We start from the raw sequence: 24,488 nt of genomic DNA on the forward strand, positions 1-24,488 counted from the left end.
TACCAGGTAAGTATTGTTACAATGGATGGAGTATCTCCATCCCTAAACTCTTTGGTCACAGGATCCCTTTATACTTTTAAAAAATTTCCCTCCCTAAGAGCTTTACGTGAGTTATATCTATTGATATTTGCCATCTTAGTAGTTAAAACTATTGAATTTTTAATGTATTCATTCATTTTAAAATAACAAAAATAAACCCCATCATGAGTTAACAGATCTTTTTACGAAAAATAACTTTTCCAAAACAAAGACATTTAGTGAGAAGAGCAACACTGTTTTACATATTTTTGCGAGCCTCTTTAATGTCTGGCGTAATAGAAGATTCTCCTAACTGCTTCTGCATTCCTTCTGTTGTGCTACGTTGCTTTAGTTGAGGTATTTAAAGAAAACCTAGCCCCACTGAGCTTTGTAGATGGAAAAGGGAGAGTATCTCAATAAGCAAATTGTATCAGGTTCTCTCCTCTCCTCTCCTCTTCTTTCCTATCTTACCCTCTCCTTTGATGTTCTGCCCAGGGAAAGGTAAATTCCATGACCAAAAGCTGCTTTTTTTCCTTTGGGTTTACTAGCTACATTTCTTGCTCAAAGATTGAGCCTTAAACCCAATTCACCCTGGAGCTCATAGAATGGACAACAAGTCCCCACCCACAGCACAGAGTGGATGTAATAATTAAATAGTAATTATATCTCTTTTACTCAGACCCCCTGAGGGTCTTCCCCTCCCAGTTTAATTTGTTTGTTTGTTTTTTGATTTAGGGGGCCATTCCTTGAGTAACTTAAAGAAGTCTATTCATTGAATGGGTATATCTCACTCAAACTGAGATTGTGATAAGACTCTTAGCCTGAAAGGGCCAGGGTCTCACATTGCATTCTGGGTCATCTCCAGTAGCCCTGTTGAATACCAGGCCAAATGGCTCAGGAGAAGAAAGTGAGGTTGGTGACCTTGCACAGCCCTCCCTCACTCAAATCAAAGTCAACTGCAAGTCATGGCATCATATTGATGACATGGTCCTCTTTAAGAATGAAGGACAAATACAACAACCACGGATGAGAAAGAGATTGGGAAAATAGACAATGCCAAACTAATACTCGGGCTTACTAACCCCTGGCCCAACTATATGTGGTTCAAAGGAAAGGTGAGAGACAGCGGTGGCCCACAGGCAGACCTTGATAAAGCGTTGTTGAGTCAAAACATGGCAGCCACCCCCTGCCTTTTCCCTGCTCCTCTCCCATACCTATTAGTAACTGCTGCCGTCTCACCGAAGGTAAGATCGCAGATTTAGAGCGGAAGGCCATCTGGTTCTTTATTTTACACTTGAGGGCCTGGAGAAGAGGAAGGGTTACTGACCTGTCCAGCACAGTGAGTGAGGGAGTGATGAAGTCAGAATTCGAATCCAGCTCCCCTGACTGCCCTGCTCCCCCACCCACAGCCACATACCCCAAGCAACATCCACACTGACTGCCTTCAAACGCAGAGGCAGGCAGCCCAAAGTCCCGCTTCCGCCCCTGCGCACCTCCGGGGTTGAGTCCCTGGGGCTCCTGAGGCTGGGCGGCCCGGGCCCAACTGCTGGGATGAACTGTGGCTCACGTCCTCCCTCCGCCCATCCCATTCCCTGCCTCTGCCAGCATCGCTGGCCGTCTGCCCCAGGATGCGGTGCGTCAAGAGCGGGCGACCGGGCGCGCAGGTAGGGAGCCTCGGGGCTCTGCGCATTTGTGCCCACCGATGCCCAACACTGCGCCACGCGCAAGGATGAGCTAGCGCGCTCCGTCCCCAATGCAGAGGTTGGTCCTCCTAGCCCCTACCCCACCCCCAACCCCGTGTGTTCAGGGAACGCGGTCCCCTCCCCCCATCCCCCTTTTCCAATGTAGGAAATTTACTGGAGAGAGTGCCTGGTCACAAGCCCTGATCCCCAGCGAACAGGGCTGACTCTCCCGTGCGTGTGAACGCTAAATCCTCACCCCGCAGTGATCCCTTTCCAATTGCCCTCCCAGGGCTCAAGCGCATCTTTGTTCTTGCCGCCCCCCCACCTGTGAGTCTGAGACAAGCCCGCAGTGCCTAGGACCTAGTGCTTGGCTCCTCTCCGCCAAGCCGAGGAGTATATCTTTAAAAAGATGAAACCCAGCCACATGACAAAGCTTTATTTGCATTCTCAATGACACCAAAGCTGGTCCTTCCCATCCCAGTTCTTAGTCAGGGGCTTCATTTCCTTCTAAAAGCAATCCGACCGAGCACCCGCTTGGCTCCAAGCTAACTCGCTTAGCCACCCTTGGCTTGCTCCACAACCTCATGCCTAGCTCTCTGCTGCCTGCAATCTTGCTGTAATGTGCCCTGCGTGGGTACCCCCCCTTCCCCTCCCCTTTGCAGAAGTCTGCAGATGGATGGATGGTAGGAAGCATGAACATTTCCCCTGCAGTTTTACACTGGCCTCTGAGCCCAAGGTGATGCATTCCCTTCCCATTCTGGTTTTCTACCCTACCCATTTAAAGTCTATGCCATATAGAATCATTTTCCCCTGCTCTCGGCCAGAGGGCTTGGGAGGGGGAGGGGAAGGGGAATGTATATCTCTCCCTCCCCATCCTTGTTTTCACTCTGGATGTTACTGCAGCGGCACTGAGGTGACAGGAGCGCTCTGTGGCTTCTCTATGTCCACGGTGCCCTCAGAGGCAGTCAGTCGCCCCCACATCCACCGCTGGGGACTAGGTTGACTCCCAGAGGACTGAGAAGTAGCCTTAGCAATACTAATTTTTAACAAGTTGTTTAGCTACATTCTTCTGATGACTAGCATAATGACTGCCTAAGACAGAGAGAGAGAGGGAGAGCAGAGACACTGTGTGTCAGCCTGTAGGAAGTTCGGACCATAAAGGAAGTGGGGAGGGGTCTAGCAGAGACAGCATCATCTCGGAGTAGTCCTGGAAGGGTTCAGGGCAGTTCAGTTGGAAACAAGTTTGCCGCGGAGTGTTTTCCTTTTGTCAATAATTAATCACTGGAATCAGCCTGGCAAGACTGGAGTTTTAACAACAGTGCAGAAGGTGAGTCAGAAGCAACGCCTCGGGCTGATAAATCCATCGGTAACTCCAAGCAGCAGGGAGCCAGTGTCCACACTGCTCATCAGCCCACAGGGCCATCCACTTGGAACAAGAGGTAAGTTCCTACTTTTATTGGTTTTCCTTTTTTCTTTTCTTTTTATGGACCATGCCTTAGTTTCCCTGGGATGGAATTCTGTACTTTTACAAAGAAACACAAAGACCCCAGCTGGGCTTTAAAGTACTTTCACATAATTTGTTCTATTTGACTGAACTTTAGTCTCATGGGAAAGGATAGGCTTTCTGCTCTGTTTCTTAATATTTCAAAAAACTTGGCTGTTTCCCAAAGAGAAACCAAACTTTATACTCTGAAGTGATGGACACTTTGTCCAAAGAGAAGCCAAAATTCCTCAGATGGTACTTTGACTACCTGTCCACTTATAGGGTGTTTACACTTATTGACTGATTAAGGAAAGGTCACCTAGACACTCCAGTTTATTTTACTTCCCTAGTCATTCTTCTCCCTTTTCACTGTAAGGCAGCTTGTGGTGGGTAGCTACCATCAGTGATACTCTGCCTGCAATCAAGGAAATGCAACTGAAGGAGTTCAGCAATGAGCCTTTTCCACATCTCCCCAAGACTGTAAGAAAGATGCATCGTCTCAAGATGCACATGGATGTTTACAGTTTCTCTACCTTGGCCAAAGTTTGTTTCGAGCATAGCAAGGGTCTTACTGGATCCTAACACCAGTTGAGCCAAAGCTAAAGCTCCTCCCAAGTGCCCTGCCTACATATAAATTGAATCTACCCTACAAATCTAATCATATCAAAGAAAGAGCAGGAAATTACTTGCAAGTGAGTTTCTGAAAAGTTGAAAGACCAGACACCTGAGCTCCCATCCCCAAAAGCACATCCTTGTATACTTACAAGAGGGCAGTTTCAGACAAAGTATTTGACCTACAAGCAGTTTTTTCTTAATTGTTTGAATTATGTGGAAGTCAGGAATCCAGAAGATTCTTCTTTTCTAAGGACCATTCTAGACAGAGCCAGAGACTGAAGAGGTCTGTGTAATTTCAACTCAGCAGTTGCATTGTTCCCATGATGCTCTGAAATAAACCTAAGATTTTTATGGTTTGGATATGCATGATGGAGCATATACTCTATGGTGAAATCCCTATCTGCACCAATGAAATTTCATGGGCACTAGAATAAAATTCACTGTCTGTATGCCATTCTAGAACTCTCAGCAACCAATTAAGACTGGCTTATCAAACTGAAGGGTAAGATAACTGTCAGTAAACAGGATGTGATTGTCAGCTTCAGTTGGAAGTCAACAGCCATTGAGCTCCCATTGGTAGGCTTAGTAGACTCAGAAGTTACCTCCATCCTGTGGCTTCCCAAGGCCCTCAGCCCTTTGAACTCTGAGTCTTTGGACTTCAGTCATGTTAATAAGGTCAGAGAGCTGGAAGGGCCCAATCAGTCCAATCGTCCCATTTTACAGATGAGGAACCTGAAGCAGAAAAGGTTCACAACTAGTATCTATATGCATTTTTTTATGCTCCCCACTAGACTCCATGAGGATTGGGGCAAGTACTATTTTTATTTGGTACTGACTTATGTCAGTACCAAAGAGCCCTGAATTGAAATCAGAGAAACTGAGTTCAAATCTAGACCCTGCTACTTGTACCTGTGTGACTTTGGGCAGATCACTTAATCCTCTATGAACCTCAGTTTCCCCATCTGTAAATTAGGGGAACTCCATAACCTCTAATATCCTTTCCCTTATTGTTCTAAATCTACAATTTATGATCCTTCCAGATCTAAATCTATAACACTTTGCCCATGTATTGCAAGGGAAATTTTTTTCGTTATATTGGATTGACTTGACTATATTGGATTGACTAAGAATTTTGGTCTGCATCCTATAGGCGCCAGTATATTATTATTAAATGCTTTCTCAGTGGAGACCAGTATAGCCTAGTAGAGAGCCAGGAAAAGCTGGGTTCAAGAAGTGCCTTTGACACATTGTGGCTGGGGGAGTCACTCACCAGGAAGAACAGGAGATCCCTGTACCAGTGAAAGTACAGACTTAATCTCTGCCCCTAGTTTATCACTGAAAAAATTGAGACCCACCCTTCGGGGTGGAGGGGAGAGGAGGCAATCTGACGGTCACAAACAGGCAGAGAATTTGTAACTTGGAGCTCACCAACACCAAGGCTTAATCCACCACATGGGTGGTTTCCCAGAGACTTTTTCTGAAGCCACACCAAGACTTTTGAAACAGTGAAGCTGTGCCAGGAATGGACCTGTGACCACACCTGGCACTGCTTTGCATAGGTCTATATGCTATATAATCTCCAGACATTGTTTTTGAAGAAAAATGGATAGATATTATGGCCCGACATGAAAGAATTATGGGACCCTTAGGTTATCTTTTCTGCCTCACTCTGACCTAGGCATTATCTCCCTGAGATCCCTTTCATTGGCCAAAAGTAAGAACAAAATGAAGAAGAGGCAAAAAGCCAGGAAAAGGAGTCATGGTGGTAGATGGAGTGTGAGGTGCTCCCCCTAGCTGCCTAGAAAGCAGTGCTATTCATCAATCTTTTCTCATTCTTTGGAATGCTTGTACGTTTCCAAAATTTGCTCCGGCATAACTAGGGGTGCAGTGAGGTGGTGGAAGGGACAGTTATCTTATTTCTCTTTCTATCTTTATCAGTGTCTAGCACACAGCAGGTCCTTAATATTTGGAGAATTATAGATGTATGTATGTATTATATGTACAAATGTACATAGACATATATATTTTTTATATGCATATGAATTCTTTGAAGAAAGATCCATTAGATTGTCAATATGGGCATGCTCTCCACCAATGCAAATAATGGCCCCATTTGGTCTTCCAGAGTTGCTATGCTTCTACCCAGAAATGCTCCAAAATGAGTGAAGTTGGCCTTTGAACAACACAGCACAGTCATTACTAAGTCTGTAACAAATGTTTGTACATTAGAAGAACCTGCCATTGGCGTAGGCTCCAATTGCCAGTTCTACTCTATATGATGATGAGACACTAGACTAGGGTGTTAGATTTAAAGTCAAAGGACCACAGGTAAAATCTGTATTCTGCCATTTGGAACTCATGAGATTATGGACAACTCATATGATTTTTCTATGCCTCAGTTTCTTCCCCTGTAAAATGGAGAGTTAGATGACCTCTAAGGCCCCTTCCAGTTCTAATTACTATGAGTTTTTAACTTATTAGATGATATATGAAAAGACAGACACAAAAAAGAGAGACAGATGGAAAAGAGGCAGAAGTAGACATAGGCACAGAGAAAGAGACAGTGGAGAGGAGAGACAATGGAAGGGGAAAAGGAAGAGGGTGAGAAGCAGGGAGAAAGAGAGAGGAGAGAGAAAGGGAGAGAAAAGTTAGAGGGAAGAAAGGGGAGAGAGAAGTTAGAGAAAAAGAGAGAGAAGGAAAGAGGGGAAAAAAAGGAGGATAGAGGAGGGAAAGAGAGATGAAGGGAGGGAGAGAGGGAGAAAGACAGAGGAGAGACAGGAGGAAAGAGGTGGGGAAAGAGAGAGATGAAAAAAGAGGGAAAGAGAAGAGGGTGGAAGAAAGGAAGAGAAAGGGAAAACAGGAGAGAGAGAGGAGAAGAGAGAGAGAGAGAGAGAGAGAGAGAGAGAGAGAGAGAGAGAGAGAGAGAGAGAGAGAGAGAGAGAGAGAATGGCTTAGAAGGCCAAACCAGTCTTGGATTCAGAAAGATCTGGGATCAATTCCTGATTCTGACACATTCTACATTCTGACACATATTAATGAGGGGAAAAAATTTTAAAAAATGTAATGAATAAAACAAAAAGAATTATATATTTGAATTCACACATATGTGGATTGCTATGCAGACCATGAACAAGCCAGTTAACGTGTAAAAGTTGATAGCATCAGTTGAAAGAGCTTAGACAGATGAAATCTCAGATCTGGATCAAATACATATACACATATTCACACATATCTATCCTCCTCTAAAGTCATTTTCCAAAACTTTCTTGTAGAATAAAAGGGACTATGGGACTTCAAAAGCTTTACCAACGAAGAATAAACTAAAATAGGTCCTACCAGACTGGAAAGACTTCAAATGAAGGCCTAGAAATAGTCCGGAAAAAATCAGAAGAGGCATATCACCACAAGACTGGTCAACAGAAGAAGAATTTATTTTGGCCATAGCAGTTCAGGAAACTAGCTCTTAAGGTCTGGATGAGGTTACAAAGAGCCAGTTTGGGGTGGTCAGAACCCCAGACTTAAAAGGCAGAGGTTTTTTGAGGTCTAAAGGATCCAGGCACATGGAAGTAAGCCACAGTGAGTGCCCATGTCCAGAAGGGATGGACCAGGGAGAGGCAAGGCAGTGTGGGAGGGATACAAGGAAAAGGCTCCCCATCAGTCCTCTCACTGAATCACCCTAGAATTACCTCTTAAGAAAGTATGTGCTGTGAATGTATGAAAATCATAGTGAGAGGCAGCTTGGCATCAGGAAGGAGGTCCCCTCAACAGTAACTAGGTTTGAATCCCATCTTTGACCGTTCACCAGCTGTGAAATCAAAGGTAAGTCATCTTCAAGATTCAAATTATTTCACCTCTAGTACTCACCTCATGGGTTTGTTGTGGCACAGTAGATAGAGTGCTGGGTCCAGAGTTAGGAAAATGAGAGTTCAAGTCCTGCTTCAGATACTTATTAGCTATGTGACCTTGGGCAAGTCACTTAAATTGTCAGCCTCAGTTTCCTCAACTTTAAAATGGAGAAAACAATAACACCTACCTCCTAGGGTTGTTGTGGAGATCGAACAATTGAGGGATAAAATATTTGTAAAAAGAGCAAGTAGATTGCCTGGTGAAGAGCCTGGTACTATATAAATGCCATCTGTGGAAATTCTCTTATGTAATACTTGTCTCCAGTTCCCAGATACCTGCCCTAGTAAATCTTTTCTACTCTGAGTTAGAAGAGTGAAAAGAGGAAAAAAAAATTGATTTCCAAGTCAATCAAAAAAATCAATCAGTAAGCTTTTATTAAGCACCTACTATGTGCCAAACATTGTGCTAAGCCATGGGGGATACAAAAAGAAGCCAAAGATAGTCCCTGCCCTCAAAGAACTTACAAACCAGTGCAACTCAGATATAGTCTAATAATTAATTCTGTTGTAATTCAGTCTAATTTAATTCAGAGTTAGCAGATCTAATCCCAGATCAGAATCTAGCTCACCAACTAAAGGAGAGTTAAGAAGTAATGCAAGAATGAGTAGAACTCAGATATTGAATAAGGAATTCTCAAGATCTAGCCAAAGACTGTCAGCAATTTTTGACAAGACTGTCAAAAATTAACATCCATTGGAGAGGTCCTGGGTTTCTGAATGAGAAGACTGCAGAATTGTGATCGAATTCAGGTCCACAACTGGCCATCTTGTGACCTACCATTTTTTCTGTCTCTCCATCCGCCAAACACATAGACATCTTTGCCCTAAACTGTTCAATAAGAGGCCCATTATGTCTTATCCAGTGCCTTGTACCCAATAGATCCTGAGTAAATATTTACAGATAATAATAAGAAAGGAAAGCACAACTGAGTGATATGGAGAAGACAGAAAGTGAGTCTTGTCTGTAGCTCTAAGGAGGCAACATTCTCCTCAGTGGCCCTTTACAAAGTTGGTAATACCAAGATGAGGCTTTTTATCTAAATAAACAATACTTGAATGACCTCTGTTTGCAAGGTGGAAATGAGAACAGTGTAGGCAGCTTGTTTACTGGTCAAAAGAATGGATTCAACTTGTATGGCCTCCCTTCATTCTCTTCCAGTTATCACAGAGAATGAGCTAAGAACATTAACGTCACATAGGGCAAGTCATTACACTAATAGGAACATCTGGCACTTGCGCACAGGACTTGAAATTTAAATGATGTAAAATACAATTACTTTTAAAGCCCACTAGAACATACCACACACATGGTGACCCAGGCTTCAGTGAGAGACAGTCCATCACATTTTGAGTGGGCCCTTCCATTCTGGGATAGCTCTAAGTGTAAGGAATTTTTCCTTGTTGCAAGCCTAAATTCGTCTTTCTGTATCTTCTATCCATTCCATTTCATTCAGTCTTTGGAGTGGTGCAAAGTAAATCTAATCCCTCTTCCTTATGTTCTTGTTTAGTCATTGGTCAGTCACATCCAACTCTTTGTGACCCCACTTGGGGTTTTCTTGGCAAAGATACAGGAGTGGTTTGCCATTTCCTTTTCCGGCTCATTTTACAGACAAGGAAATAGAGACATACAGGGTAAGGTGACTTTTTCAGGATCACACAGCTACTAAGTGTCTGAGGGCAGATTTGAGCTCAGAAGGATGAGTCTTCCCAACTTCAGGCCCCACTCTATCCACTGTCTTCCATAGGACAACCTTCAAATATATGCTGGTCCCCACCTCCAAATCCTCCATTTTTTTCCCCCAACTCTATCATTTAGCTCATTTATGGTATAATCTCCAAATCTTACACTATCCCAACTGATCCATCCTTCTGGAGCCATTGTAGCTTATCTACCACCTCCTTAAAACATGGTGCCCAGAATTGAATGTCATACCCCAAATCCACCATATGTAGGACCAAGAGGACTATGGACCTCTCTCCTCCTGCTCACTGTCCCTCTCTCACCTGCAGCCTAAAATGGTGCATCATACTGTTGATTTCTTTTGAGCCTGCTATCCAATAATACCCCTAGATCTTTTTCACAGGAATGACCTGGAGACCATACCTCCCCCAGCCTTTGCTCAAGAAGTTGACTTCTTAGTCCAAGTGTGACTCTATGATGCAAACTCCCTATAAGTCTTAACCCTCAGACTTAGCCAGGAGTAGAGAACCACATTTATCATAAGGCCTGGAGTGACCCAAAATTTGAGATTCCAACTATTTCTCTCTTAGATAGTGGCATGATTGAAATTACAGCACAGTGCTAACAGTCGCATTTCACACGCAGTTTGGACCAGGAGTCACTCCTCTGTCTGGTGACACAACACTAAAATAATCTCAAAATCCAATCAGTAAGCAGGAAGGGAAAAATAAAGCCAATCTAAATATCTGTTTACCACACATAGGCTCATCATCTGGCTAGTAGAAAATATTTTTCATTTCCTAACTGGTTGTCTTGACACAGTATCCACAGCCAGAGCTGTGACATTAAAGGAAGATTAAACAATTTTCCTGTGAAACTAACCTAGGCTCCATTCTGGTTTGGAGCCAAATGGAAACTTGACCAGTGCTCTTCCTTTTAGATCAGGGGTTCTTAACTTGGAGTCTATGAACTTGTCTTTTTTCAAATATATTTCCAAAGCTATACTTCATTATAATTGACCTCTTTCATAATCCTTTGTGTTTTATGTACTTAAAAACATGATTCTGGGAGTCTAAAGACACTCCCAAGGGGGCCCATGACACACCAAAAAAAGGCAACAAGTCAACAATATTTAAGTACCTACTATGTGCAAGGCATGTGCTAAACATAGGTTAGAAATGCACATTTAGATGTCTCAGAAAATTTAGCCTTGCTTTGCCAACTTTGCTTTTTTGAATCATAATATTATTTTACAAGAGAGCAGTAGCAGTCTTTATTAAACTAAAAATGATTTTCCATTTGAAGTATTCTTAACCCAACAGTCATTCACCTATTATTAGTTAGAAAAAGATACATTGGCATCCCTATATAGACTAACTTTGTGTGATTTCGTTCTTCAAAAAAAAAAATGAATATCACTGTTTATGACCCATTTGCTATAAAGTGAAATAACCCTCATTTAACAGGCAGAGGACAAATCTCATTCTTTATAATAAACTACCATTTTACAACATTGTGGAACCTTCCAGCCTCCCTGTATGTATCTTGTATATACAACATGGTTTACATGCTGTCTCCCCATTGCAATAAGAACTCCTTAACAACAATTATCATTGTTTTGTATCTTAACACAGGGCCTGGTACATAGTAAGCACTTAATAAATGCTTAATAGCTGGTGTTTACATAGCCCTTTAAGAGCTTTACAAGTAACACTGAATTTTATTCTTACAACAACCCTATGAAGTAGATGCTGTTCTCCCCATTTTACAGATGAGGAAACGGAAGGACGCTTAAGTGGGAATAAATTCTGGTTTTTTCTTTAAACCTATTCGAGATGCCTAGTCACAAGAAATGTTTGTAGCCATGTTGCTTAACAATAGGAAACCCATATTGTCTGGGAACATATCCAGAATTTTTGTTCAGGAAATATGAACTCTATGCGTACTTTGATACTTTTATTTTCCCCCCAGAACATCAGAATGCTTTGCATCTATAAAGTCATTCATCCTCATAAAAGAGTGGCTGACTAGAAGGTTGTGAGCACAGTTCAGATCAATCTGATAGATGCAGTACAAGAAAGCTAAAAGCCTAATCCTGAGAAGCTCAGGGACAAAACTCAGCTCCTCCTGCAAAAGCCATGTATGGACAATCGGCATCTAACACTCCAAAGATAATCTTTTATTGCCCCAAACTTTAAACAATGAGAAAATCAAACAGGCCCTTCTGGTTCTGATCTGGACTGGCAGAAAATTCAGGTTCTAATTTAGAACAAAGATACTTGCTCCTTGTGTTAGGAAATAAGCACCAATGAGAAAATTCAGGCAAAGATAACACATTCCTGACCTACTAAACTATTAGACTGAACTTTTCCTGCTCTGATATCTACACGTGAGCCTACAAATAAAATCTTTCATATGGCTCCCAGATTCATCTAGAAAGAGCTCTTCAAATGGGAGCAATGAAATAAATCGGGAGAATTTAGGTCTGTTTGTTTTAAGACTAGGTTCCCCATCTAGCACAGCCTGGAAGTGTAGGGGCTGACCACTGGCTCAGTCCCACTATGGGTCTGAAAGGGAGCTTTGACCAACTCCATTTCTGAGTCTGGCTATTTCAACTTTCTTTAGTCAACCCAATGGTCCTCCTTGCTCCTTAGGGGCTCACCATACTGATACCCAATTCCGTGCAGACTCCCAGTCATCATAGCCTACTGCAGCTCAGAACTCCAGAGCTCAAGAGATCCACCTGTCTCACCTTCCCCAACAGCTGAGATTATAGATATATCCCACCTCAGAGTACTTAGTCTTTTAAGCTGATTTTACCAACAAAGTAATCTTCATAAGGCCATGGGGATTTATCATAGAATCTTTGTGTTTACATGAGAATGTATCTGATCCAACTCCCTGACAAAGAAAACATGTCCTTTGTCAGTTAGTTGTCCAGCGTCTGCTTGAATATTCCCACTGTTGGGAAGCTCACTGCCTCTGAGCAGACAGATACCCTTAATTGTTACAAAGTCCGTCTTACATTGAACCAAAATCCATCTCCATGGTACTACCAATTGTTGGTATTAGTTATGAAGCACATAAAATGAAGTCAATCCTCCTTGAATATGATAGCTCTGAAATATCAGATATAAGTTACCATGTTCTCCCCTTTAAGCCTTATTTTCTCCAAGATAAACACGATCACTTTCTCGAACTATTTTAGGAAACTTGGTTTAGAGTTGTTTTCTTTAACTGCTTGCCTTCTAAATAGCCTCCATCTTATTAATGGAACCCTTAAAAACTTATGCAAAGGAATTAATATATACATATATATGTACATTTATGTAACTCCAAATCAATCAGTTAGGCTTAATTAAGCATTGGAAACATAAATGCAAAACTTTAGACCCATCTAACAAAAAGCTTACATTATAATGAGAGAGACCAGAAATACTTGTGTAAATATATTATGAATAATCGTAAAGAGAACAAAATACAGTTAAATACCACATCATTAGCTACAAGGTAGTTTGACAGGGAGAACGCTAGCCTTTGGAGCATCAGGGAAATCTTCAGGTAGAAGTTAATGCTTGTGCTATACCTTAAGGAAAAGCGGGACTCTGTGCAATAAGGGTAAGGAAGGAGAACATTCCATCCATGAGAAAGGAGGGAAACAACCATTTCTTAAGCACCTACTATGTGCCAGATACTGTGCTAGGTGCTTTACAAATGTCATCTTGTTTGATCCTCGCAACCACCCTGGGCAATTGGTGTTCTTATCATCCCCATCTTATAGTTAAAGAGCCTGAGACAGACAGAGGTTAAGTGACTTGAGCAGGGTCACACATCTAGTTTGAACTCATGTTTTTCTGAGTACAGATCCAGTACTTTCCATGGCAAGCTGCTTCTAAATAGAAGACAGCCAGTGTATAGGCATGGTGTTGCGGAAAGCAGAGAAGCGCTGTCTGGCTAGATCACAGAGTGTGGGAAAGGGAGGAACAGTGAAGGAATGTAGTTTGAACAGGGTAGAATTAACCACAGGACTATCACTTTCCTAATTCTAGATGATACTTCTATTAATTAATTAATTAATTTCATTCATTAATTAAGACAGTATTACCGTTTTTGGCAGTCCTACCACAGAGTGAACTAAAGTCCTTGGGTCTTTTCTTTCTCATGAACAGCAGCTGCCAAGCCTGTAACTCTGCAGTTGATTTGTTAAACCTGGCTGCAGGATCTGACATTTATCCCTGAAAAAAATTTCACCCCGTTGTCCTGAGTATTGTAGCCTGCCAAGACCTTTTAAAATCTCCATTCTGTGATTCAGCATGTTACCTATTGTTCCCAGCTTTGAGTCTGTAAAGTTGGTAAGAAGGTTTCACTTGTCTTCATCTGAGTCATTAATGAAATTTTTAAACAAGCCAGATATTGAATGGGACCAAGCACAGAGTCTTGTGACATGTCTCCAGAGGAGGCTTCCCTCTCAAATGACATTGGTTGACATTCTTCTGGTACCATTGCCCATCCAGTTACAAATCCACATGGTTATAGCATCATCTGATCAACACTTATCCTTATTGTCCACAGGGATATTGTAAGAGAAACCGAGTTACGTTCCCTCAGTCTTTCTAGCAAAAAAAGGAAATAAAGTTTGTCTAATATGATTCATTCTTAGGTTCCTAGTAATACGCAGTTCCTCTTCCCAGTGTCCACAAATGATTCTTTTAATTATTTGTCCTGAGACCCTGCTGGCTATCAACCCATCTGTTTTGGTGTCTACAATCCAGACCTTCAAAATGCAAGTAGCCACAAGTTCAGGTTGCTGTTCTCCAAATAATAATAAAAGTCTTTACTGAGTGCCCCTAGGTATTCAACACCATGCTAGGCACTATGGGAGGAGGCAGAAGGAATTTGATATAATGGCAATTCCTAGAAAAAGAGACCTAGAGGAAGCAGAGAATTGGGGTGGGGGAGAGAGAGAGAGACAGACAGAAAGGCTATTGTCTTATTTATAGATTAACTGGATCCTAGGAGGTTTCTCTTTCGGCATCATTTCATCATTTATTTAAATGGAATGGCATCTTCCCCTGAGTTGCCCTTGATGATAAAAGTCATGTATCTTTCAGTAAGTATTTCATTATCCACACAGCGCATATTCAGAGGGGACCAGGGGAAAGATCAGCCCTTGTCTTTAGAATGTGTGTCCCGGCAAGATCCTGAGACTCTCGTTGCACAAAATCAGAAGTTCATTCTCACGGTGTATTGAAGGGATGTTAGAGCCTGAGCTCATGAAATACAGGCCCTTAGTGTTATGGCGGGTCAAAACAAAATGGAGGCCTAGAGGTCATGCTGGTAATATTAGAGTAGGGGATCAAATCCCCTAACTCCAAATTCAGGACTCTTCCCCTTACTCTTCTATTCCGAAATGTTAGGCAACTGAAAATACTCTTGAGGGTCAAAAGTAATTTTTAAATTATTCATAATAGTCTATTCATTTATCCATCTAGTAAACACTTGCTGAAGACCTGATCTGGGATTAAATTATTATTATCATTATCATCAATATTATTAACATTTTCCTCCCTCATACAGCTTTTATCCATGTTACCCTGAGTAATCACAACCACTTTCTGCCTCAGTTTCCACATTTGCAAAATGGAGTTGACACTAGCATCTATGCCAAAGGGTTACTCTATCAAATGAGATAATGCCTGTAAAATGCTTTGCAAACCTCAAAGAGCTAGAAAAGTGTTAGCTCTGATTATAAACTGGCTTAAGTTGTTCAAATAACTTTACATGTAGAATTTTATACGATGCTTTTAGAAGTCCTGTGTCATTTTTCATCCCCATTTTGGAAAGGATTTACTGCACCACTTAGCTGCCCCCTTTCTAGGTATAGAGTTCCGTAAAATATTTAAATCAAAATGCAAAACAGTACCAACTAAATCAATGTAGTTAAAATCAGATGGGAAACAGGTAGCTGGGGAGAAAAAAATAATCTTTTCAGCAAGTTTCTCTGCTAAAGATATGAAAGTTAAAGTAAATTTTAAAAAGTAATACAAATAAATAAGAATGATAACTATTTCCCAATAGAAAAATGGTCAAAGAATATGAGCAGGCAATTTTTAAAGGAAGAAATTCAAGCTCTAAATGACCAAAATGTTGCAAAAATAAGTGGGAGGGGGGGGAATAAAAGAGGGCCACGAAAATACCTTTAAAATGCACTGAAGAGCAGAAGTTCAAAGAGGAATACAAACAAACAGGACAGCTTCAGAAGTAACAAACAGTAAATTTATCATATATATATATGTCTTGTTTTTTTTAAAAAGCAAGTTGTACATAAAAGATTCATGTTTTCACATAAAAATCTGCTTTTTCTGGTCTACTTTATATGTGAGACTGCTCTCTTTTTGCGTGTGAATTCTTAAGGTCAGAATTTTTTTTTAATACAAGGTAGTGTATGATTCAGCACCAGCTGTCAGAGGAGGGAGAGAATGATGATGGCAGGTATGATGGCATGGTTTGGGAAGGGCTTGACACTGAAGAGTAGGTGGTCTTTGGAGCAGTCGAGAGAAGGCTTAAAGGCAAAGGAAGGCATGATAATGCTGTGGTAGAAAAATACTGAAATTGTTTGAGGAGACGTGTTTGAATCCCAGCCCTGGCTCTCAAGTAGTCTAGCAGCAAGACTTTAGATAAGTCACTTACCCTCTCAATCACCATTTCTTGATCTTTACTTTTACTTTACTTTACTTCATCTACATCAATGCTAAGTCAGAACCTGAATTTAGATCCTCTGCATGCATTCCAGAGTACTTTCCATGGCAACATGCCACCTTATCCAAAGGGATGAGACAGTGGCTCTCTGCTTCTGTTCACCTCTCTTCTCTCTCTCTCTCTCTCTCTCTCTCTCTCTCTCTCTCTCTCTCTCTCTCTCTCTCTCTCTCTCTGACTTTGCCCATGTCAATTTGTTTCTCCTTTCTCTCTGTCTCTGTATATCTGTCGGTGTGTCTATATCTCTGTCTCTGTCTGTGCCCCTCTCCATCTCTCTGTCCATATGTCACTTTTTTTCTCCTTTCTGTCTCTGTCTGTGCACATCTATCTCCCCTCTGTCTCTGTCTCTCCCCCTCTCTATCTCTCTGTCTCTGTCTCTGCCCCTCTCTACCTCTCCCTCTTTTCCTATCCTCCCATCATCCTCCCCCACAGAATGTCTTCCCTTTGTTTCTGCACCCACCAAGTTCCTCCATTAGAGCCTAACTCAAGTGCCATTTCCTCAGCAGTCATTAGCATGGTAGCCATTCAGAGAACTTTCCCACTTCGTTTGTTACTCAGTTTAAGAGACTCCATCCATAATGATTTTTTTCTGAACTAATAACACTGCATACCAGCAAAAGACAACACACTCACCCTTGGCACTGAAGTCCTGGCTAAATTCACAACAGCTTCTACGGCAAATATCTGTTCTGCAAGTCTGTGGTGCCAGGCTGTTATTTCTCAAAACAACTGGACGTGACTTGACAAGTCAATAGGACATTAAAATGAATCCATTAGTCACCCAAAACCAAGTCGCTTTCTTTTCTGTTGGGTAATTTTGCTATTTTATTGTTTAAGTACATACATAAATGAACAGGTAAGTTTACCGTACAGCCAAAAAAGCCAACAATGCAATGGAAAACCTTTCCCTTACCATTCCTTCTTGATACAATCAAAAAGGCATCAGGTCAAAGGGCTTCTTCTAAATCACTAACGCAAAGACACTGGGGTAGGTTGAGGGGGCAGTGGGTGAAGCAACAAGATATATATCAACCTTCCGTGTTACAAATGACTTGCATTAAATCTGCGTATCACTACACCCGCCCTTTGGGGAGGAAAGTTCCAATGGGAACTTGTTTTTAAGAGGCAATGGAATGGACTTCATGTGAATAAATAATTTTGACTATTATAAATACCCAAATTAGACATATGAAGATAGATGCTATCTGCATCCAGAGAAAGAACTGATACTGATAGAAGTATGCCTAGAATAACTCTACATAAACACACACACACACACACACACACATTTGTGTCTAATGGAGGCCATCTCTAGGATAGGGGGGCGGGGAAAGAAGGAAAAAAAGAAATTTACATGATCACTTATATTTCAGAGGAATGACAAATTATACACACTAGATTTGCAATTTCGTGTGTAATTATCTTTTGTATTACACTGTTATGGAAATGCTTGTTTTAATCCACAAATTAAAAATAAAATATATTTTTTTTTAATTTTTAAAAGTGTCAATGGAACATAGTGGCCAGATCAGTGGGCTTGGGGTCAGGAAGGACTGGGGCATATTTCTGCCTCTAACACATACTAGCTGCGTAACCATAGACACTTTGAGACTCAGTTTCCATATCGGTAAAATGGGGATAATAATAAAAGTTACAAGTTTGAATAACACGCAAATGAGATGACATGTGTAAAGCACTTTCCAAATGTTTAAGCATTCTATAAATGTCATCCCTCAAAGCTATTGTGGAAAGGCCCCTGGATTTCATCAGAAACATTGAGTTCAAATTCTTGCTCTTCTCTTTATGACCTATGAGATCCCTTTGGGCCTCAGTTTCCTTACCTACAAAATGAGGGGATTTGGTTTCATTTACCAGATACATATGAAATAAATGGCAGGCATGAGGTTGTGTGCTAGGCCCTGGATGATTCCTAAGGTCCCTTCTGGCTCTAAACCATATGGCCCTGTGATTCACACTTTGATTAAGTCAGACCTCAGACATTTTACCATGAAAGGCCAGTACCCCCATCATTCACTAAGCTGGCATCCTCCCCAGAGAGAGCTCACTCTCCAGGAGCCCTTCCATAGCAGAGTCAGTCAAAGTTCAGCTTGGTGGGTTTCCAACAACATTCATGAGAGTTGGAACTAACAAAGCTCCTTCCCACAGCATCTCGACAACACTTTGCTTGTGCATCTCACCCACATGTGCCCTTCTATGAACAACCTCACCTGGATGGAAGCCTGGGCACTGTTACTATTTCCTTTTCCAGAATTCCAGTCACATTTCCAGGGTTTGGTTTTTCAGCATGTCCCCTGTAGCTTACGGTGTCTCAGGGTCACCAGGTCAGCACCGAGAGGTTAAGTCACTTGTTGATGGTCACACAGATGTTCTGGAGTCCAAGGTCAGGACAGTTTCTTCCCAATATGCTACCAAAAAGCCAGCTTCACGCACTTTAGCTGTGTATTAGTCTAAATGCAAACATATTTTAACTTCAAACAGCGTCATTTCTCCCTCCCTGAGATGTTGTACGGGAATGCCCAAGTAATTTGTGGAAGAAGCTAGCTTTTTTATCCTTTAGGTCTCAGGAATATCTTAAACTCTTCCTTGCAAGAGTGTGCAGAAGCCTGCTCATACTGATTTTTCAAAATCTGATTGTTAAATTTTCAGTGTGAGTATTTACATCTCAAAAATCAGCAAAGGCTACAAATCACTGCTGAGAATCCACACTTAAGAAGAAATGGAGGAAATGCCAATAATGCAAATTAAATTCAAGGGTGTATCATCTGTGCATCCTGTTTTTGTTTTTGTTTTTTGGAGAGCTGGTTGTTAAACATTTATTAGCACACCACTGGCACCATTCTGCTAACTAAAGCGATCCCTTTGGGTTGTTTACTTTCTTCCTTCTCTTTACTTTCAAATGCCAGCTCATTGATTGATTATTTAACTCTAGTGAAATCTGCTCAGTAGAATGTCTCCTTCTTGAAGTTAGGGACTGTTTTTCATTGTCTTTATATCCTGAGGACCCAGCAGGGGGTTGGGATGGATGGGTGGATGGAAGGATGGATGCATAGATGGATGGATGAATGAATGAAATTAGGATCCCAAATGATTTAAAGAAAATGAAACATTTAAAATCTAACAAGATGAATTTTAATAAGAACAGATGAAAGTCTTGTATTTGGGTGCAAAAGATCAAATATAAAGTATTAGGAGGCAAAAGGAACATGTGAAAAGAATCCAGGAGGTTTTGTGGACATCACAATCCATGATTCAAGAGTGTGACATGGAAGCCATGAGGGAGAATGCCAGCTTGGGCCTCCATTAACAGAAAAGAATGAAGGAGGTTGCCATCCCATAGTGCTCTGCCTCAGTCTGAGCACATACAGAGTACCATATTCAGGTTGAGGGACTAATGTTAAGGATAAGAATTGGTTTGATACAGCATCTTCGGAAAATGTTCCTAGGCCCATTGGTTCAGAGCTAGAAGGGGCTTAAGAAGTCATGGGATCCAGTACCTTACAGAAATGGAAACTGAGGCCCAGAGGTAATTTTCCCTGGGTCACACAGCTAGTTTTAAATATCTAAGATGTAATTCAACCCTAGGTCTACCTGATTCCAAGCCCAGAACTCAAATGCTCACACTACACTATCTCTCTGAAATCATTGCTGTTGTCCAGTCATTGCAGTCATACCCAACTCTAGGACCCCATTTGGGAGTTTTCTTGGCAAAGATACTGGAGTAGTGTGCCGTTTCTTTCTCCAGTTGATTTTACAGATGAGGAAATTGAGGCAGAATTAAATGACTTACCCAGGGTCACACAACTAGTATGTCTGAGGTTGGATTGGAACTCAGGTCTTCCTGATTCTAGACCCATTCTATTCACTCTACCATCAAGCTGCCAGCCCTCTAAATTTGGTGCCTTCTAAATTCAGTGCATTCTAAATTCAGCACCATAGTTCAAAGTCTCACGACCCCACCCTAGTTACTTATCTGAGTATTCTATTTCAGACTCTTCAAAGAAAGCTGCTCTAAAATGACAGACATGATGTCTCTCCTTAGATAACTCACCCTCTCTGTATCACAGGCAAGTGACTATTTCCATTTCTGCGTTTTTTAATGTGGTAAATATGAAGCCCAAAGGGGTTTTGTGTTGTCAGAAGAGGTGCCCAACCAGATCTCTGCCAGCCTAAACCTTCCATCATAGACACTGACCATCTGGATTCCTAAAGTCTGAATTGAATCAATTTTCTTTTCCCTCAGGAAGAAAAAAAATAAAAATACATTTTAATCTATCTGTTTCAGAGGGTAGAATCCATTGTTAGGAGAGTCCTGAAATTTGGAGGATTCCTTTTTCTTCTTTTTGCCTGAGAAAGCAGCTTAGCCCTCTGGAACATTTCAGAAGATACACAAAAGCCCCACAAAAGTCCTTAGGATACTTAGCTCCCAGTGGAACAGTTCAAAGCTATGATGCCCCCCTGTCCTTATAGAAAGAACAGGAAGCTAAGTGGCTCCAGGTCCCAGCCCAGGTGAACTGAAGGCTGGGGGGGAGGGAGGAGAGAGGGGGTTCTGAGCAGGGTTGGTCATGTTCACAGCTCTGGACTCCTCCCTACTTGGTGACTCATGTGTGGTGTTATCAGGAACATTTCTCTCCTGTACTTACTGCAAAGCACCCCCTTCTTATTTCCTGCCTGAATCAAATCCAAACAAAGCCAGGCCCTGAACCATTAGACACAGAGTCTCTCCCCTCCCTGGAGTATGGAGGGAGGGGATGGAACCTGCACTCCAGCTGAGTCACTCTGAAAGCGGGCAGGTGAAGGAATCCTGAGAAGCATTGACTTGACATGGCAGTCAGTTCTGTTCCTTCACCTGGGAAAGGCTGTGCATAGAGCTCTGGACCTGGAGTCAGGAAGACCTGGTTCAAGTATTCCTTTGATACTCACTAACTGTGTGACCCTGGGCAAGTCACAATCTCTGTGTGTCTTGGTTTCCTCACCTGTAAAATAAGGGACTTAGATTTGTTGATCTCTAAATCAAAAGAGTAAAATACAAACAAAAATAAGAAAGTTAAATTCAAGGCCATGTGAGAGGAAGGGTCCTCCATAAACTCCAATGGCTCCCTGTTACCTCTATAGTAACATATGAACTCTTCTTTAGCTTTTAAAGCCCTACACAGTCCCACCCCAACCTAACTTTCCAGCCTCATTACACTGCTCCCTATCCTTCACTCTGTAATCCAGTCAAACCAGCTTTCTCTCTGCCCTACCCATACAGACCTCCATCTCCCATCTCTCTGCCTCTGCACGGGTCATGTCCCATGCCCAGAATGCACTTGCTCTTCACCTCCAATGCATAAAATCACTCTCTTTTTTTCCAAGGTACAGCTCAAGCACCACCTCCTAAACTGCCTTGTATTTAACTATATTTTATTTAATTATATTTTTTTTTATATGTGTACTCATTTCCTTATGATAGCTAGCATTTATAAAGGAATTCAAGATTGGCGGTTATTGTATCATTTTAGTTTTATCTGACTCTTCATGCCCCCATTTGGGGTTTTCTTGGCATGGATTCTGCAGCGGTTTGCCATTTTCTTCTCCAACTCATTTGACAGTTGAGGAAACTGAGGCAAACATGGTTAAGTTACAGGGTTACATAGCTACGAAGTGCCTGAGGCTGGATTTGAACTTAGGAAAATGAGTCTTCTGATTCCAAGTCCAGCATTCTATCTACTGCAGTACCAACTACTAGTTGCCCCAAGATTTACAGATCACTGTACAGATATCTCACTTTATCTTTTCAACACCCCTGGGAAGTGGATATTATTATCACGATTTGATAGATGGGGAAAATGTTAAGTTTTTTATTTTATTTTTTATTGTGGGAGTCATACAGCCCAGTAAGTGTCTGCAGCTAGTTTTGAACTTGGTTTTCCTGACTCCAGGTCCAGGTCCACTTTCTTTGCTCCTTGTTTCATTCTTGTATCTCCAGGGATACCAAACGTGGAATCTGGCATATAGTAGCTTGCCTAATAAATAAATGCATGTTGATTGGCAGTTGATTACTAAGATTTTTTTAAAAGACAAGACAAATTCTTTCATGTTTGGAACAGTGTAAATATTGATCTCTTACAAGGCCAAAGAGACTATTAGTTTCTGCTGCTCATAAACGTTGTGTAGTGGGCCCCACCCAGAGTTTTTCCTACTAGACCTCATTCACACAATATGAATCTTCTACTAGGATTTCCTCTGCTGAGAAACAGAAAAGTTAATTTTTACCCTTCTCTACAGGTGTGTCCGTGTCTGTGTGTCTTTAAACATCATTTCTAACTTAAGCATTCATTTCTAACATGATTCAATATAATGAGCTTTAAAATTTTACAAATCCTATTACTAGAGGACCTTCTGGCATGGTTAAAGATTTTCACATTCTCTTTCCTTTTCTCCTTCTTCACATTCCTATTTATAATACAAACCAAGAATCTCTAATACAGTGAATTTCCTGTCAGAATCATACCATAATTTTTCATCTTGAGAGAACCAGAGGAAGGCCTCCAATCTAGCACATTGAGTGGGTTCTTTTTGCAAAGTAATGCATGGAGTAAGACCATCTATGGATTGTATGGCCCCACGAACTCAATCACAGACCTGAAAGAGCCCTGAACTGGGGTGTTAATTTGACCATATCTAGCCTGGTAATCTGGGAGATTCATGTTTTGATGGTCAAGCTTGTGGTTCTACTAAGTTCTGTCCTTCCGTCACAGGTCCGATTGACTGCTGCTGGCTGACATGATGAATCTAAGGTACGTGAAGGATTACTTTGCCTGGCTCTATTACCAGTACACCATCATCAGCTGCTGCGCTGTCCTGGAGCCCTGGGAGCGATCCATGTTCAACACTATTTTTCTCACCATTGTGGGAATGGTGGTATACACGGCCTATGTCTTCATACCCATCCACATACGCCTGGCTTGGGAGTTCTTCTCAGAAATATTTGGAGACCAAAGTACTGCTTCTGTCTCTAACTAAAATTGCTAAACACCAATAGGGAAGGCCCTCCTCTATTACATAATGGTATTCTTGCTTAGGCGTTTCTGGTTTGTGTGAACGTTGCATCCTCTCGAAACATCTGACCTGAACAACAGACTCTTATCTATGCACTACTCTCCACTTTCTGGGTTTGGAAAGATTATTCACGGATCACAATATGCACCAAGTACCCACAATGCAGTTTCTCCATAAGAAAAATACTTTTCACATTCTACACTCTCTCACAAAGGAACATTAGAACTGTCTGCTCCTCAGATCCATGATTTCAAGTTTATTTTCTATCAGAACAATTTCTTATCTAAGTCTGTCTGGTAAGCAACAGCAAGTGACAGGCATTTATGAAGACCCTAGGAAAGAGAGGCATTTGGGTACCCAAGAGAGAAAAGTAAATGATATTTCTGTAAGGAATGCTTCAGGATGTGGATTCCCTATTCTGTTTGACAGTGTACGAGAGATGTGAGCCCAATTACAGGAACACCTCAAGGCAGCATCTTCTGCAAAACTGCCCTTTCCTCCAATGGTTTCTCCTCAAATATACAAGAAGGATTTGAGGCAGCTGTACCTTTATAGAAAATGGCTCGTGCAATCTTTTCCCCAAAAACCCTTGACCAGCACTGGGGTTGTAGTGAGCTAAAATTAACAATGATGGTTTCCCAGAATCATGGCATTATTGTCATTCAAAGGAACTGTGAGTGCAAGAGACGAAATCTGATCAAAGCCGATTCAGCCACCACGTCTTCCAAAGTTGTCTTGCCTTGCATGATACTAACTAAATAAATTTAATTAAAAAAAAAAAGCAAATTGCTTTTTGTTATGCTATCACTCAGTAGAGCAAGAAAAGCATGTGTTGGGGACCATAGGAGGACAAACTGGTAATTAGACTGGAAGTAATATCCTCACAGCAGGAAGGCTACGGCTCCAACCAAAAGCTTTAATACAGTGGCTCCTTTGCAGAGCAGCAATAACATTTATTAAATCATCTTGGAATGTTTATCATGAGTTTCTAATTGTATTGCTGATTCAAATGTGAATGCCAAAGAGGAAGCTTTGTACCCTTTTCTTCCTTTACTGACATGCACTAGTATTGATGAAAGGGGAGAGGTAAACAGTGTTCAAACAATATTTGGACAATTATATCAGGAAGAAATTATTATTTGGGAGAGCTCTGGAAAAGAAAATGTTTTGTGTTCAAGGAAAGATTTTTGTATTTGTCAAAAATATGGGCATGTATTGAAGGTGACCCAGATCTAAACACAGATATGTTGTTTTTTGAAAAATAAAAGTTAGTTTAGTTGTTGTCA

General features: G+C 41.4%; 1 protein-coding gene across 2 annotated transcripts; it reads left to right on the forward strand.

Annotated features, from left to right (window-relative positions):
* Nucleotides 1–1,895: 1,895 nt before the first annotated feature.
* SPTSSB (serine palmitoyltransferase small subunit B) lies at nt 1,896–24,488 on the forward strand. Of its 2 annotated transcripts, XM_072618568.1 has the most exons (3): nt 1,896–3,139; nt 20,150–20,225; nt 22,902–24,488. In XM_072618568.1, exon 3 carries the CDS (start codon nt 22,927–22,929, stop codon nt 23,164–23,166), a length of 240 nt encoding a protein of 79 aa, XP_072474669.1. In that variant the 5' UTR covers nt 1,896–3,139; nt 20,150–20,225; nt 22,902–22,926; the 3' UTR covers nt 23,167–24,488. The 2 variants fall into 2 exon arrangements, with proteins under 2 accessions (XP_072474669.1, XP_072474668.1); XM_072618567.1 differs by lacking the exon at nt 20,150–20,225 and having other exon boundaries at nt 1,900–3,139.

This window comes from Notamacropus eugenii, chromosome 6 (genome assembly GCF_028372415.1).
Source record: "Notamacropus eugenii isolate mMacEug1 chromosome 6, mMacEug1.pri_v2, whole genome shotgun sequence".
Classification (NCBI taxonomy): Eukaryota; Metazoa; Chordata; class Mammalia; order Diprotodontia; family Macropodidae; genus Notamacropus; species Notamacropus eugenii.